At 38.7% G+C, this 18276-nt stretch overlaps 1 protein-coding gene across 2 annotated transcripts; it reads right to left on the bottom strand.

Moving 5' to 3' along the window:
* Positions 1–12654: 12654 nt before the first annotated feature.
* On the bottom strand, positions 12655–17810 carry LOC129244446 (E3 ubiquitin-protein ligase Topors). Of its 2 annotated transcripts, none has more exons than XM_054882079.1 (5): positions 17493–17810; positions 16613–17315; positions 16363–16541; positions 15359–15673; positions 12655–15293 (listed from the first exon to the last, which is right to left on the bottom strand). In XM_054882079.1, the coding sequence occupies exons 2-5, from the start codon at positions 17165–17167 to the stop codon at positions 12734–12736; spliced, it is 3609 nt and encodes a 1202-aa protein (XP_054738054.1). In that variant the 5' UTR covers positions 17168–17315; positions 17493–17810; the 3' UTR covers positions 12655–12733. The 2 variants fall into 2 exon arrangements, with proteins under 2 accessions (XP_054738054.1, XP_054738053.1); XM_054882078.1 differs by having other exon boundaries at positions 16613–17405.
* Positions 17811–18276: the final 466 nt, after the last annotated feature.

The raw sequence follows: 18276 nt of genomic DNA on the forward strand, positions 1-18276 counted from the left end.
GGCTAGAAGATTAGACAGTTAATAAGGACTATTATTTGGGCATTGTGAGACGTCTACGTGAAGAAATTCGCCAAAAACAAAATAATATGTGGGAAAGCAACTCTTGGATTTTGCACCATCATAACGCATTGTCGCACAATGCCATAACTATGCACAAATTTGTGACCAAGAACGAAACGAATGCCATCCAACAGCCATTGAACTCACCTGATAGGGCTCGTTTCGATTTTTTTCTGTTTTAATCGAGTCACGGCCACCGTAGCCGAATGGGTTGGTGCATGACTACCATTCAGAATTCACAGACAGAACGTAGGTTCGAATATTGGTGAAAGACCAAAATGAAAAAAAAGTGTTTTCTAATAGCGGTCGCCCCTCGGCAGGCAATGGCGAACCTCCGAGTGTATTTCTGCCATGAAAAAGCTCCTCATAAAAATATCTGCCGTTCGGAGTCGGCTTGAAACTGTCAAGACGCGCACCACAAATAGGAGGAGGAGCTCGGCCAAACACCCAAAAAGGGTGTATGTGCCAATTATATATATATAATAAACCCTGTACGCGTTTTAACACTCGAAAGGAAGTAATGAAAAATCGAAGACGGCGCTCTAATGGCAATACCGAAAATAAAGTTCCAGAAATGTTTCGAGAGCTGGATCAAACGCTATATATATATCCCTCATTCCCGATTTTGAAGACGGAACTAGACGAGGAGCTAACTCTGAATGCACAATCTATAAGGGAAGCCTCGACCTCCTAAAGGATTGCCAAAATAATGCAACACGAAAACAACCAACTTTATTTTATCACTCCAAAGGAATCAATATAAAATATTTGTTGGAGTACTGACGGGACATTCTCTCACTCCATAACACGCAGCTAAAGGGGGATTGGTCGAGAACGACGCGTGTAACTGATGCGAAGAAGAAAGGCGTGCGTTAGAAGACCTCCCTTGCCATTGTCCTGCTGTAAACAGAACTCGTAACAACTGCCTGAGATCGGTACACTTTTCATCTCTGAAGGATATTGCTGACAAAAGATTAAACTGTTTATTAAAACTCGCCAAGACATGTCCCACGAACTATGTTTAACACGACTCCAACAGCAGTGGTAACACTCAGATCCTTGTGGTCTAAGTGAGATCTATTCAGATCAGCCAGATATACCTAACCCAAGTACGATCAAACGCTGGCACAAGTGCGTTGAAGTTGATAGGGAGTACTTTAAAGGTGATAAAATCACTTTTAAGGAATAAACATGCATTTTGAATTTTCTGAAAATATTCCGAGAGCTTTCTGATCAAGATGTACAAATTTGAAGCTTGCTGAAAAAGAAAAGATTTCCAAAGTACTATTGGAAAATGCACAGATTCAGATGTAGATTTTTCTTCATTACATTTTTTCCGCTGGCTACTGGCGTAGGCTCATTTGAATGCATGGCACGGCAAGCAAACACATCAATTGCCAGATCATTAAAACATTTTTTTATTATATTTTTATTTATATCTCATTTTAATAGCGCTAATGGGCAGACGCTTTTCAGTGCTAAACTCAACTCATGGCAGCTCAGCCAAATCCTTTGTGCTCTTATCTACGATATTCAACTTTTACCAACAAGTAATTTTATTATCCCTTCGTAAAATGTGTCTTATTTACCTTAATTATAATCATTCACCTGCAGCTGTCCGTTAATAGCGCCCTATTTTTACACGCACACATACATACGAGTATACATCTGCGCTTAAAATTTGTATGAAGCAATAAGCTCATAGTTTTCTAGGCGTTTAAGAAAATAGTTGCGGACATGAGTAAAAAAATTGTTTGTGGTTATAGGCAATTGTCGATGAGCTTTTTTCAGTTTGAGGGGTCCCGGTGGTCTAGAGCTCGAAAATTTAAGGTATTTTCAGGATTTTTTTTTTACAATAAAAAAAAATTAAAAAGGATATTTAAATTTTTTAGGCTTTTTACTTAACTGCTTTTACAAATTTTTTTTTTTTTTAATAATTTTGAAAATGGCGCTGAAGTTGACCCTCCCGAAAAATTGGAGCTGGACGGAGTTGCACACTTTGGGTCTTCGTATGTCTAGTATGTACCGTACTAAAGGGTGGTTAAGTTTTAAGGGCCGGTGTTGATTTTGAATAAAATACAATTCTTTTTTAGGAAATTATTGCCATTTCTCTTTATTATGATAATATTGGTATGGCTCAATTACGTATGAAACAAAATATCGGCCAAATGGCCGCCGCGGCCTCGGCGGCACACCTCCATCTGATGGTCCAAATTTTCGATGACGCTGAGGCATAATTGAGGTTCTATGCCGTTAATGTGCCGAATTACCTCATCCTTTAGCTCTTGAATTGTTGCTGGCTTATCTACGTACACCTTTTCTTTCAAATAACCACAAAGAAAGAAGTCCAACGGTGCCGTTGACGTTTAGGTGTCGTTCACATTCAACATCGGCCCTTGAAATTTAACCACCCTATAGAATAAAAAAAAAAATTGAAAAAATGGTGCGGTTTTGAATTTGACACTCTAAGAATCGTTTTTTTTCAGTTTTTTAATCAAGAAAATACGAAATAATTAAAATAATAATATGATTCTAGGTAGGCAGGTGAAATGGTTAAAGTGCCGGTCTGGCACTCCTCAAGTAGCACTAAAGCGCCGTTTTGATTTATGATTCTAGTACGGGCGATAGCCATTGATGGTGTAAAAAACATATTAGACATATTTCAGATGATTCGGTTGAATAGGTTTTTTTTTTTTTGACAACACGAGGACAAAAAAAGTCGTTTCGAGCTAAATGAGTTTAAAGTTTGAGGTACAGGAGCGTGCGAACTGCTCTTTACCTAGTTGAGGTAGAAGCTATAATATTGCGAATTTCCGCATGAAAGTTTCTTAAGGTACTTAACTCTCGAAATATCGGAAAAACAAAACATCGATTTTTTTAAATTTCTAGACCACCGGGTCCCTTAAGCGCATGTGAAGCGATTCAAGAATTTTGGGCATGGTGATCTTAAATTTTTTTGAAAATTAGTTTATTTGTAGACCTGAGTCTACTATAATAAGAAATAAACTGAAAAAAGTTTGAAAGAAATTCGATAATATTGAGGTTTATTCACTGTTAAAAATTTTGATATACGAGGTGTGTTCAATAAGTATCGCGAATTTTGTGTTTTTTTTTCAAAAATTATTCATTTATATATTAATATCTATTTTGTCCCCTTCAAAGTAATCTCCATGTGAGATTATGCACTTGTGCCAACGTTTTTTCCAATCTTCGAAGCACTTAAAAAAATCAATCGTCAATCGTCCTTTCATGGGCCTCTTCAGTTTCGTGAACAAGAAAAAGTCACAGGGGGCCAGATCTGGGGAATACGGTGGCTGTGGCATCATTAGTGTGTTGTTTTCGGCCAAAAAGTCGCGCACAAGCAACGATGTGTGAGCAGGGGCGTTATCGTGATGCAAGAGCCATTTTTTGTTCTTCCACAAGTCCGAGCGTTTCTGGTGGATTGCTTCGCGCCATCGCGCATAACTTGCAGGTAATATTCCTTATTGACCGTTTTATCCTGTGGCAAGAACTCATGATGCACAACGCCCCTGCAATCGAAGAAAACGGTAAGCAAAACTTTCGACTGAACTTCGCGCGCTTTTTTCGGTCTTGGCTCGTGCGGCAGCTTCCATTGAGATGATTGAGCTTTGGTTTCCCCGTCCTAACAATAAACCCACGATTCGTCATCAGTTATGACCCTCTGGAACAAATTTGGGTCGTCGCGGACAGAGTCCAACATTTCATTAGCAATGTTCATGCGATGCTGCTTTTGGTCGAAATTGAGCAGTTTTGGTACGAATTTTGCGGCGACCCGTCTCATGCCCAATCATTGAAAAAAATCGAATATGTCGATATGTTTAGATACTCAGAAACTTCTCTAACGGTGATTCGACGATTGGCCAATACCATTTTCTTCACTTCATCAATTTTTTCGTCTGTTGTTGAAGTGGTTAGGCGTCCGGCACGCTTTTCGTCGTTCACATCTTCTCGGCCTTCTGAGAACATTTTGTACCGATAAACGTTGCTTTGGTCCAAAGTAGCTTCTCCGTATGACACAGTCAATATTCGAAATGCATCCGCGCACTTAATATCGTTTTTCATACAAAACTTGATACAGGTTCTTTGATCCATCTTTTTGAATAGGTAAAAATCGAAGACGAGCCGGAACATTCAAAGTGGCAGAACTCGTCGGCATGAGTGAGAGACATGAGTACCAACATATCGCCACAAAAAAATCGAAATTCGCGATACTTTTTGAACACACCTCGTAGAGCTTTTTATTGTGCCAGCCAGGTCAACCTAACCTAACTAAACCTTTTAAAGTGAAATATCTTCGGCTGTTTCTAACATTTATATATGCATATAAAGGGTCTTTCAAAAGGCGCACCTAGTTGTTGTTTTGAAATAAAATATATGCAAATTTCCATGTTTCACTATTTCTATTCTTAATAATTATATGTGAAAAATTGCATCAATTGAAATGTTGAAGAACTCGCTCACACCCTATCGCATTGAGTTCAGCAATCTCGATCCGTATGCTGTGTTTTGGCTCCAGAATCGTTGTTGGCTTATTCACATAGGCTTTACTTTTCAAAAAACCCCCACAAAAAGTAATCTGTTGAAGTTAGATCGCATGATCTAGGTGACCAGTTTATACAACCATTACGTGAAATTAATAGACCGGGAAACTTAGATCGAAATAATGAAATGTTTTCCCCGAGTTGTTTGACTTATGGCTCCATTCTAAAAACAAAAATCCTTAAAAACAAAGATTGTATATGTTTACTCTTTCAAGCTCAGGCCACAAAAATCTACAATCAGTTGTCTCATGCAATGCCCATAGACTATAGCAACTCTATCAGCCAGAAAACCACATCAAACAGTACATTTTAGTGGATGTAATGATTTTTTTGAAATTACTCGAGGGTTGCCTTCTCTCCACATGCGACAATTTTGTTTGTTGACAAATCCGTCCAGTGTGAAATGAGCTTCATCACTAAAGGTACTGGCCCAATGCGGGCTGGCTTTGCTTGCTTAGCCTCGATAACTGTCAAAAATGAATAGAACAGTATTAAAATATATTAAATGAGATCAAATGGCATTTTTGCTTGAAGCGCATGAAGTACGGCGAAGTTTCAAATAGCACAATGTTCTATTTGCAGCGCTTTTGACATTTAGAATTGAACAACTTTGTCTATGATTTAGCTTCATTTGTTAATTTTAGGCAGATTAGAGTGGCTGTTTATTTACATTTGATTTAAAAAATCTATGAAGAAAATTTAGTAAATGCCATTGAAAAGCATTACCTGGCGTCAAGGTAAATGCGAAATATTATCGGGAAAGTATTCTGGAGGTTGCTTTGAAGCCGTGGGCAGACAAACATTTTGGTGGCAGTCCATGGACGTTTCAACAGGACTCGGCTTCGTCTCCCGAAGCTCGAGTGAACCAAGAATGGCTAAAAAAACAACGTTTCGAACTTCATAACGTCCACACAGCGGCTCTCAAATTCACCAGACGCGAATCCGATGGATTATTCTCTTTGGGCCATTTTGTAGAGGAGAAGGTCCGAACTAAAAGATTCACCAGTGTCGAGGTGCTGAAAAAACCCATTGTGCGCGAGTGGGTCAGAATACCTGCAAGTCACATTCGGGCAGCTATTGATTCGTTTTTGGACCGTGTCAATGCCATAGTCAAGGCAAAAGGTGGTCATATCGAGCAAAAGTAAATTGATTCTTAATTTTGTATTATTTTCACACATTTTTTACTTTGAATTGAATAAAAGTTATTTTCCAAACTAATTGGCTACTTTTCGTATGCTGGACCCTTTAATTTGCGCACCCAGAACTTTAGTCGTTGGCGTGGTTGGAGTCTTATCTTGTACATTTTTACTACTAAAAGAAAAATTCCCAATGTGTTTTTCAGCTTCTGGTTAACATCATGATTCAAAAATCTCCGTTTCCGTTTTACTTTTACGAGTCGTCTGATTGTGATGACAACCCTCAAAGCGCCCATTTGGCTGGTCACCCAAGTTTTCAAAGCCAAGCAGAGCTCGAACAGTACGCCTGCATTGGGCCAGCACCTTAAAGATGATTTTGCGTAAAATAAATAGCATTATCTAAAAAAAATAAAAATGACATAAAAAAGATACCGTCTAGGAATTATTCGCTATTGTCATCTAAGCGTCACTTTTGAAAAAATTGAGTTGAAGAAATTTTGGGCTAGAAAATTTTTTATGTCATTTGGAAAATTATTTTTCTAGAAATTTTTAACAAAAAAAAGGAAAAAAAAAAACAATTTTCAAAAAAAATCAAAAACAATTCTACAAAAATTTGTTTAAAAAGTATATTTTATATTGAAAAATTATAAAATATTAAAAAGAGCCAAAGACAATTCATTTTAAACAACTCAATACCAAAATTTTCAAAATTAAATAAATCCCAAAATTAGTAAATTTTCTTTAAAAATTTTGCAGTTTATTTCTTATTATTCCCAAGCCTGCAAGCAAACAAATTTTTAGAAAAATGTAATCGTTCATATATATTTATCTGTGGTACCTTTTCAAATGTGTTCAATTTGATTATAGAAAGGAAACAACTGGTTTGCCAAGCCCCTGCTCCATTCCTGACCAAATATGGCTCATTAATTCTTTGTTTATAAAAAGCAGGTGATGTCAGTATTGACAGAAAAGTTTGCGTGGTCAACATACACGTCATAACAAGTGCTACACCAACAACAAGTAAGGAAGGCTAAATTCAGACGGCGTGGAACTTTATATACCCGCGCACATTTTACTAAAATTTAATTAGAGCTGACTGTTAATTTTTGGAATCAAACAAACTCATAGACAAGGAGCGTTATAGCTTGTAACATCAGGCGGACGGGCGACAATTTAGTCTTGACATACACCTTTAAGTCGAACTCAAATGAGGAGGGGGCTAATATGAGAATTAAGTTTGGACGAGTTTTATAAGGTCATTATCGATATACACACATATACGACCCTTGACAGCTATCGAAAATTAAACGAAATGTACTAAAATATATGAAGGTTGGACCAAAGAAGTGGCAACTTTGCTGTACGAGCTTTAAGCGTTCCAAAGCTTCAAATAGCGCAAAGCTCCATGTGTTTTGTTTTTATACTCCTGCTGTCACAAGGTGTGCTGTCAATTTACATGAATTCGCCTTGACAGCAGTTCTTTGCAGTGTTGCCAACTTTTGAATTTGAAAAAGCACCTGAACTTGGAAAAAATTCATTCTACCATGCTTTTAGTGTAATATCCAACTTTTTTTAAATTGTAAAATTCTTTTTCATAACTGTTTGTATTTAAAAACAATAAAAAATAAACATTTTTTCGCTTACAACGCGTCGGTAAAAAAATTAGTCTCTATACATTTAAAATTTGCAACTTATATATATCATAAAATATTTTCACAATCTATTTCCTTCTTGGACTATAATTATGGGTTTGCGCCTGTCAAAGTAATATAAATATACTTCAACGACTCCAGAATAAAATCGCTCGAAATATTCTTAACTCACCTTAGCAATAAAGATCTTCAGCGTGACCTCAAGATCTCTACGGAAGCTGAAGAAATTAAAAAAAAACGGAAGTCGACTCACTCAGGTTTGAAAGGCAATTCCTCAACACCTCAGGCCTAACTAGACGACTCCACCGAATGAAATCACATTATCTGGCTTAGGCTTAATGGATGTTAACTTAACGAAGGGACTATGAAAATCTCTTCACAATATCGGCTTTATGTTACGAATTTAATGTATTAAAGTATGCATTGGCCACAAACCGCATCCTGAAATTACAAGGTCCAGTAATGTTAGCAACTTTTCCTTTTAAATAATTTCATTTTGCAAACTTAGATAGATCAGAGCACTTTTAGTGTTTACATACCGGAAGTTTTGTGGATGTAAAATCCCGCCAAACACTCATTAATTTCAAAAAAATATTATATATATATTTTTAGTGATGAGAGTGAAGATGAAATTGGTAATTTGACGGAGTTGATGAAATTTCGAAGTTAGTTACGAGGTGCCTGGTGAAACGACACAAACATATTTAAAGAAGCTTCCTACGGCTTTGTCGAGAGATGTTACAACAGCAAAACCGCCACCAGTTGCACGAAGTTCGGCGCGGTTTTGAGACAACTTCTTTTGCGTCTGGCTTTCTCTCCAAACCTGTATAAAAAATTCCATATAATTTCACTTATTAAGGGGTTGTATGCAGTTAGGAGGCCGAAAATAGCGAATTTTCCAGATTTCTTTCTGAGAAAACTTTTAAATTTATTGGTCTAAAAATGTCTACACTTATTATGCTATCTTTTAACTGTACTTTAAGACTTAGTATTAGTAAAAATATTAATTTAGAAAGGAACTACAGCTGATCTCAGGGAGCTTTTCTCAAAAAAGACGTTTTGCGGTGACCACTATATCTCTGAACTGGATCCTCTAAAATTAAAAAACCAAACAGATTCCGTTAAAGTAATATTAAATTTAGTAATTAATCAAAGGAACAAGCAAAATAAATTTTTTTGACAAAATGGCAGTTTCTCAAAAAAGAAATCGATTTTTGACCAAAATTTCGACCTTAAATTGTTTATAAAAAAAAATATATTATATATTTATCGGTGAGAAAAAATCTTCGATTAATTACTAAAAATTATATTTAAGAAGTTCGTGTTACAATTTGCGACTAATTGGTTTGGCCGTTCTCGAGTAATGTTGGTCACCGACTTTGAAAAAACCATTTTGAGAAAAACGGGTTGGAAGTTTGAAAAGCACTTTTAAGCACTCTGAAACGCCTTTTCAAATTTGCGTGTAACTTCGAAAATATTTACCAGAACGATATTAAGTTTTCTGTGTGTATTCTTAAATATATGTTCATTAAGAAAAAAAAATAAAAAATAGATTTTTTGAAAATTCTAACTGTACACAACCTCTTAAATCTCAATTAGAATATTTCACCTTTAACCACTTTTCCCCAACTTTTCCCTTTACATGTTGTTGCTGTTGTAGCAGCTTACTGATCCTGTCTGTGCGATGAAGTTCACCGGTCATCTTCGTCTAGCTCACCTACGGTAGACCCTGAAAGCGTGCTGTTTCGGGAGATTGGGCCCGCAGAACAGGGATGTTTGGTGAGTAGGTTTAATAGGGCATGTGAAGAGATGGTTAGTATCGTGCGGTGTTTCGTCGCATGCTGGACGTATATGGGGTGTGTTGCGGATAGGTAAGAATTTGACCAGCTACAATATCCAGAATAGAATTGGGTAAAAAGTTACGCAGGTCTCGCGAGGAAGCTGAGTCTATTCGTCTACAATACGTGGTGATTGGACTCCAATAACGGCAGTCGGGGGTTGCGAGTTTAGGAAGGTTGTAATCTGGCCCTATTTAGTGCACCGTTCCCTCTACATCAACAGCTCTGATTGGCTCTCGTGAGGAAGCTGAAGCTCTTCGTCTACAATAGGTGGTGATATCTGCCCGGTGGAGACCTCATAAAGAATCTACATAATCTACCCGTTGGAGGTTCATAATGCTATCAAAACAGAGCTTTAGTGCTACTTGTGGAATGCCAGCCTCGTACTTTAACCATTTCACCGCAGGCATAAGGCAAAGTTGTCCCTGTCGCCCCTTCTCTTCGCCATCGTCCTTGAAGACGTCATGAGCCAACTGACCGTGTACGAAAAAGGCATCGTATGGAGTTTCACCAGACATCTTGAGGACCGGGACTTCGCCGATGACATCTGCCTCCTCTCTCACAAACTCTCTGACGTTCAAGCGACAAGGACAAACTAGTCGCGCTGGCACGCACTGTCGGACTGGAGGTCAACATCGCCAAGACCAAGGCTATGAGATTTGATTAACGAATGCCCGGAGAAATTCGTCGGAAGCTTCTGTTACCTCAGCTGCATCATCACGGCAGATGGTGGGGCAGATGAAGATGTCAACTGTAGACTAAACAAAGCAAGGGCGGCATTCGGGCGAATGCATACAGTATGGGAGAGTTCACAAATCTCCAGGTTCACTAAACTACGAATATTCCGTTCCTGCGTGAAGTCCGTATTGTTGTACGAAAGCGAAATATGGCTGGTCTCTAACACCATCACACAGAGGCTACAGTCCTTCATCAACAAATGCCTAAGCATCATCTGCAGAATATTCTGGCCAAACAATATCAGTAACGAAGCACTGTGGATATTAAGGAACGAGGAACCGCTCCTTAGAAAGTGGCGATATATAGGGCACACATTGAGAAAACCACCAGACCAGATAGCATCACGATAATGGCACTGGACTGGAACCCGCAAGGGAGCAGAGGTCGTGGTCGGCTAAAAAACACTTGGAGAACTAGCAGATGCCGACATGTTGTTGTTGTAGTAGCATAAACATTCCCCATACTTACATTTGGGGAATGCTGCTGGAGTGACAGTCCTTGGCCGGATATAAATCCGGGTCGTTTCGGTAACATAGAACCGACTGTCCTGGAAACGCAGATGCCGACATCTCATGGGACGGTGCAAAAACAACAGCACAGAGCCGTGTACGATGCTCCCGAGATCTCACTGGTGGTCCCAAGCTGTTCCCCTCTCTGTTACTATGGAGTCCCATCTTGTTTTTGGTTTTGTCTTTGCACAAATCTTTGTCCCCCAAGTCTTTATGAACCTGCAGTAGCTGTACCAGGCATGTAAGTTGTTTGATTTTATTGCTTACCACTTGAGTTCTGTAATGCACAAATCCATTTAATTTCATTGTTTTACAATTTTACTTTTACTTACTTTTTTCCATTTCTTTACTACTTCCTATGTGCATTCACTTGCAACGCCTAATAAATTGCGACTGAAAACTGTTCACAGCCGCTGGTTTACCGAACGAGCGATCGGCACACACAATAGCATCGCTAATCGGTAATCGCTCAATATGCGTTTATCTACTGCCAGTCGGCATTCGCAAAAGTGGTGCATGTCTTTGAACCTCCAAACGTTGCTTGACATATAAATCCGCGAATTATTTCGCTACCTGCTAATGCAATCAATTAAAAAATGTATAATTTTTGATATTTTCTTACATTTATTAACGCATACGAATCGAATATACAGATGAAAGTTCTTTTTAGAGAATTAATATTTGTTGTTTTTTTTCTAGTTTCTTGCTGATGGAAATACTTGTTTGTGTATGTCTAGTTTACGCTATATTCTTTCATAGTATTGTATGTTTATGTAGTAGTATTACGGTCATTAACATACGTATAATACATATAAGCAACTCTTAATAAAAAAAATCTAATAATTATTTCACTGAAGTCAAATTATATGCTAAGCTTAATTTCTTGAGTCTAATTGTAATGTTCTCTTTGCCTTCTTAAGTGTCTTACAACTAAATATATGAATGTGTGTGTGAGTGTGTGTGTACCTATGAATGCAGAATATCTTGTGTGTGATTGCTTTTGTACAGATTCCTTACACTTGTCCTTGCGTGCGTGCGTGCGTGGGTGTGTATCGATAGATAGACCCCCCTAAATACGTATGACTACAGCGTTCATATGCGTTTTTATGTAAGTGTGTGTATGTATGTAGGTAGAGCATGATGGCGGTTGTGTTTAAATTGCTCCAACCAATGTGCTAAGATTTTCACACATAATTCGCAGAGATTTTAAGTGGTAAACAATTTGTTTAAATTAGTTAATTAAAAAAAAAAAAAATAAAAAAAAAAAAATTAAAAAAAAAAAAATTGAACCAAAAAAAACAATTTAAAAAAAATTAACAAAATAAAAACAAAAATTTTTTTTTTAAATAATAAATAAGTATCTGGAATGACTTTCAATAATTCTCCCTTTTCACGTATGTCAATGTTGCTCAAGGAAAGCATAGTAGAACCTATAGCAGTACTCTCTTTAAATACCCAAAAGCCTATTCTTAATATTCTTGGGCCAAAGTAGTAAATTAAAATTAATTAGATTTAGGACCCTATTCCCTAGACGTTAATCAAATTCTTATCAAATTAAAGGATTCAGCGCTGTAGTTGCTTACTATATACGTACGTATGTATGCATATCAGCAGTTACAACGCACTTAATTTTTATTCAGAGTTACAATTTTTTTTTTTTTTTTTTGACTTTTTGCTGATTAGCTGACAAACAATCTCAAGGATCAAAGTATACTTCTTGTTTAATTATTAACATGTGACTATTAAATGTTTATAAAAATAATGATTTCGGAGCACTGGTCTATATAAAAGATGTCTAACGAACGCACTGCATTGGTGCGTCCCCCCAACTGTGGGAGGTAACTTCCTGCACGACGTTAAGTTCTAGTGTTGAAGAAGTTCGTAACAAAAAAAAAAACAAAAAACGGTGCTATGCAAAATTCCCTCGCTTAAAAACATAAGACATTTACTTAACTATTTTTAACTAGAATGGAGCATTAAAATTATAATTCTATGATTTACAATCGCAATTTGTGTGTGGCATAAGTATTAATTGTGGAATTCTTTTTTTTTGTTTTTGTTTTTTTCAGCAGTTAGTGGTAAAACTATTATATTTTTCTTTTAGCATAGTAAGTACTTGTAGAAAAATAACCAAATCGAATTCATGCAATTGGACTTAATCAGGTTAACAACAAAGTATTTTAATTATTTCTCTTGCAATCAATCTAAATTTAGCAAACATTACAGTTCATGCATTTGTCACTCCGTGTCGCTTTCGCTGCCCTCGGATTCATAGTTGAATGGCAGGACGAGACTCGAATCGTGCTGATTCAAAAATATGCCATTCACATCATTTTCAATATCCGGCAATGAGACTGCTTCCTCGTCGACACGTTGCAGCGTCAACTCTGGCCTATCGTTGCTCTCGTTCGCCTCCTCGTCATTTGCGTGATGCTGTGCCGTGGACACTTCTATTTCATTATCCGCCCCGGCATTACTAATCTGTTGTACCAGCCACCCATCGGTCAATGATGCAGCATCCAACAACTGTTGCAGTCCCAAGGAGTTCACATCGCCCTCAGTGTCATTATTTCCGCCGCGCTCTACTTCCTCACCACCGCCACCACTCGAAGCTGAATACAATGATGGCGACGACATCGATGTGTCCGAACAATATGAGGACGTTGACGAAGTGTCAGTACTGTTATAATTGTCGTTATCATCGTTGCAGTTTTCATGCTCATTTTCATTGTCATGTTGGTGATCGTTTTCGTTTTCCTGGTCGTTGTCATTTGTATTGTTGGTTGTTGCCGAGGCACGTGAAATTGAGCGATTATTGGCCGGGGTTGTGGTAACGGTGGTGGCAGTCGTTGTTTGCGTTACCGTAGACGAAAACGTATTATCCTCCTCCTCGATGGCAATATTAGCAGCGACTGATTCGCGTGCATTGGTCGATGTGATGCATACATTTTGGGCGGCCTCTAAACTTTCCGCTGCCTCAGCTAAACGCTGTAATCCACAATCCGAGTGTACACTATTCTCATTTTGTGACTCGCTATCGAAATTTTCATTTTTCAGTATAGCCTCTATGCCGTGCAAATTATTGCCTGTTTGCATAGCAGTCAATTGCTGTGAACCAGCCAACATTTGGTGTCTGCTATTGTTGGCGTTTGTATTCGAAACGGACGACTCATTGTCCCGCACGTAATCAATTAGGTAGTCAATTGTTTGATCATGCTTTTCCGCCTCCCGTTCTTTGCGCGCTTGCAGGCGACGCTGCAGTTGTATCAAATTTTCGCATTCATCGCTCGAATATTCAGAGCCTGTACTCTTGGCTTCCATTTTAAACCGTTTCGTATCTTCACTTTGCTGCTTCTTTGCGTGCGAACTGTTTCCTCGTTTGCGGTAATTCTTGGTACTGGTACTGTTAATACCGCAACTATTGGCACTGCTGTTGTTTTGTTGTGCCGCCACTTTCCTCCTAGATCGGTTGGGTTTCCGCTTTTTGGAGCTACGCCTTGATTTCGAGCGCTTTCTCTTAGCCCTGAAATCCTCATCGTCACTATCACTTGTGCAGGACGTAGAGTCGGAATTTGAGGATGTGCAGCTACTTTCATATATCCGTTTGCCCCTGTGCACAGTGGTTGATGTTTTTGCTTGATTCTCATTGCTAGCTCTGCTGCTGCGTAAAGTGCGTTTACGGCGCGAGGATGTGCTGCGACGTGAACTCTCGTACATTTCTTTTACGCCGCGCCCACCACCGGACGAACGTAGGCCCGTTGAAGTACTAGCACCAATATTGTATAGTTCCTCATGATCGACCGACGTATGCGCAGCTGCTTCTGTCGCTGTTGTAACATTTTGAGCTGTTGATTTCTTATTGGCATTTTCACGCACCGTTTCTTCTTCGTCAGCGCTACTTATAAATGTGGATTTTCGCAGTGGTTTTGACTCTTCAACGAAGACCACATCCGAATCACTTTCCGAATTCAGACTCACTAATTCGGGTGTACGTAGATGCGGTGGTTTACGCTCCAATACAAACTCGCATTCATCACTGCTACTTGATGTAAGTTCAATATTGTCTGTAACGGTGGGTATTGGTCTGCTGGCTGTGGCACTGGTAGTAGCCGTTTCATCGGTTACTGATGTGGACGTTGCGACGGATGTTGCCGACCCAGTGTCGTTTGCTGCTCGTGAAGTTCCCGCCTCATATGCTAGTTCAGAATCGTCTAGATCTATAATATCGCCACTCACACGATTATGTGTACTGAGATTAATTGCTGCCGATTGTCCGCTACGTCCGTTAATCGACACTGTAACGCCAGGTGCTTCGGTACCTTCTGAGGTAGTGCTAACAGTAAACGATAGCAACGCCCCAACTGACCCAGTTGCGGACGAATTGCCGGAACGTGACAACACGCGAAATTCTCCATCGCTACGGGCGCGAGAATTACGACTTCTTGTTCTCCGTTCATTGTCGTTTGATGTGTTTTCTTCATCCGACGACGCGGACGATGAGAACTCTATGACAATCTCCTCGGGTGCTTGGGGTAAATAGTGAACAGCTCGATCATAACCAATCATATCGTAGGGTGAACGTGCAAAATTGTTAAGCTCATGAATGAAATGTGAAGTCTTCGCTCCAAGAAATGGTTGGAGACGACGACGGAATGCAGGCGATAAAATGTTTGTCTGTAGAAGGCTTTCATTAATGCGTTCCAATAGCGTTGAAACATCGTGTTCGGTGTTGCGTAACAAGCAGACAATGTCGCGATTAATCCATGGCATAAGGCGATGTACTTGTGCTGGATTATCCCTACGATTTTTAAAAGTATTTAATATAAAATGATGAAGTAAGCAAACTTGAATTGAAAGTCTAACCTGTAGAACCGGGCTGTACTTTCGCGAAATCGTCCGGTTATATCACAAACTGGTAGTGCAAAGAGACGGCGATCGTAAACAAAACGGCGCCATAGTTGACTCAGCGTGCCACTGCTTGCTATAGCGTCTGGTGCTTCCTGCCGGTACATGTCGAGTAGTTCATTCTGGTAAACAAGGTGATTATACATCCTGGCGCCGTTCGAACCAAGACCGTGTTCCCCATTGTTTGAAACGTCAGAAGGATAAAAAATGCCATTGCTAGGGGGACGGAGACGATGAACCGAATTTCGACGACGCGGCAACTCCCAGTCATGCCTATTGTAGATTAGTACATATTTACAAATGAGATTTGTTATTGATTTCAACGGTTTTATGCTACGTAAATTCTACGCTCCAATAACCTACTGACTCGCAAAAGTTTAAGCTTCAAAAATAGAACTGTTAGCAGTTCAAGTGGGGGTGAGATTTGAAAATTTAGTACGACTATTCCACGCCTACTATTTTATGCAGAAAGTTGCATCTGGCCAGCCGAAATACTTATAGCAAACACAACTACAATAGTCGGTTCTACGTAACCGGACGACACGGATTTATATCCGGCCAAGAACTCTCACTTCAGCAGCATTCCTCGCATATGCACGGGGAATGTTTATGCTGCTACAACAACAACAACACAACATGTATTCTTGTATTTTAAAGAGATATATGTTTCATATTGTATTTTTTAGAAAATAACGGGCTAAAATACCGCTGCAAATTGATCCTGATTTGTATATAAAGACATGGCGAAAAGATAAAAAAAACCCACGCCTCACATTTAAATAATAGTTTTGCATTCGAAACTACAAAACGTCGAAGTAAGGTCAAATATGTGTCAGCTAATTAAATTTAAATGTAAAAAATATATCATTTTTTGCAATTAAGAAGAAATTTTGCGAAATTTTTGTTTACGGGCATTAAGCGCTTAATTTGAATTTAAATGTGATAAAATTAGTAAAAAATACCCTTCCACGACGACAGCATCGAAAATGTATGGCAAACTCCGTATGGTGACCTCCATGGGACGATGTGGAATTTGCACGGTGGGCGGCTGCACATGATACTCCTCAAATTGGTCAATCGATTTGACATTATGTATTATAGATTTGAATATCTGCTTACAAAGCGGGCACTCTGGTTTTACCTATAGGTCAAGATTTATATTATTAGCGCACGATTAGTTACATGATGGGCATAAATCTAAGCTTTTCTTACTTTGCTCCATTCACAGAGGCACTTGAAACAGAACTGATGCATGCAAGAATCTGTGAAGCATTTGTTTTTACACCGACCCAAACAAATTGCGCAATTTGGTGGTGGTGATACTGCACGCCGTGCGTCATTATTACCAGCTGCTCCATCCTCGCCTAGGTCCTGTTGTTGCATTTCATCACCTTCACTGTCGCTACTGCTGGTCGATAGTTCGGATAATTTTATACGCATCAAGGGAGTTAATGTTCGTTGTAAATTGAAGTCTTCGACGGGTGCTAAAGCAGCATTACCACCGTCTGGGATGTTTTCATTTGCGCCCGATGTTGAGCTGACCGCATTTTGTGGGTTAACAGTAAAGTTGTCGTCTGTTTCATCTGTTCCTTGTTGTTCTCGTGACGCATTTGTGCGGCCGCGGCGGGAAGTACTGGTAGACATAGCTGAACTGCGTGCAATGGTACCACCAGCTGGTACCAATCGCACATTGTTGGACAAATTTATATAATTATCTCCTGCATCGCTCCCAACTGCCCTACCCTCAGCAACAGCTGGGGTTGACATCTTGATAATCGAGGCTTTGGTAGTTTAGTTGAAAAACACTTATTTTTACCGTATAGTTACCGGAAGTTACACAAAATTTATTACTTTAATATTTAATGCAAAAGTTTTGCTCGTATATGAACTTGAAAGAGTCGCGCTGGACGATCGGCTACAATAACAATTATGATGACTGATTTTGAGTATACCGTATTTTTTTATTATTTTATATAAAATGTCCGTACCAAATTATACGATATATCTATTCAATTTCAAATAATTATTTTCATGTATCTTTGATTAGTTATCGAAAAGTTTTGTAGGGTTCAAATATATTTTTATCTCATACCTTTGACTTTTCTTGTTATTGCTTGAATTCGTATTTTCTTCGCGTTTTTCTCTCACTCTCCGTCCATTTGCACCAAATGTATAATCTTGATATCCGCTGCAAATTTTCACGTTTTCTAAAGACCATATTCCAAACGTTCGTGGGCCAAATGCGCGATTTTCTTTTATCACAAATATCTTCAAGTCACAAATTTTACATTTTCACTTTTTAAAAAGGTGGAAATCAATATACAATTAAATGTTTTAAATGTTTTCCACTGCTCTCCAAAATTCTGTAACTTTAGTCGATCCGTTTCTTTGGAAAAGGCGAGTGGCTGGTGTAGCTTTGTTCGCTTTGCGGCGAGAACCAATAATAGGGTGAATGTGGTTTTCAAGCCGTGAAAAACCAGCTGATGTTTGCTTGATGCAATACAAACATATCTAAAGCGGGATATGCACATGCAGACTTGTGTAGCGCAAATTATTTGAATCACTGACGAAATACGACCCTGCAAACAAAACCAATACGACGGCTCAATTGATAGTTAGAAAACTAGACAGTTAACAAGGCGAATTTATTACAGGTGACAGCAAACACATATAAGTAAAACCCTACATGTATTTGTTGTTGCGTTTGGTGCAAGCATCATGTCAAAATCAGCAAGCAAATGTAAACATACGAATGTAAACATACCAATACATACAAACAAAGCATATCATTTTGACGTAAGCCATCCCTACGGCGAAAAATTCAGCTGGGTGAATGCTGTCACCTTATTAAATCCACCTTGACAGTTAATCAACTG

This window comes from Anastrepha obliqua, chromosome 4 (genome assembly GCF_027943255.1).
Source record: "Anastrepha obliqua isolate idAnaObli1 chromosome 4, idAnaObli1_1.0, whole genome shotgun sequence".
Classification (NCBI taxonomy): Eukaryota; Metazoa; Arthropoda; class Insecta; order Diptera; family Tephritidae; genus Anastrepha; species Anastrepha obliqua.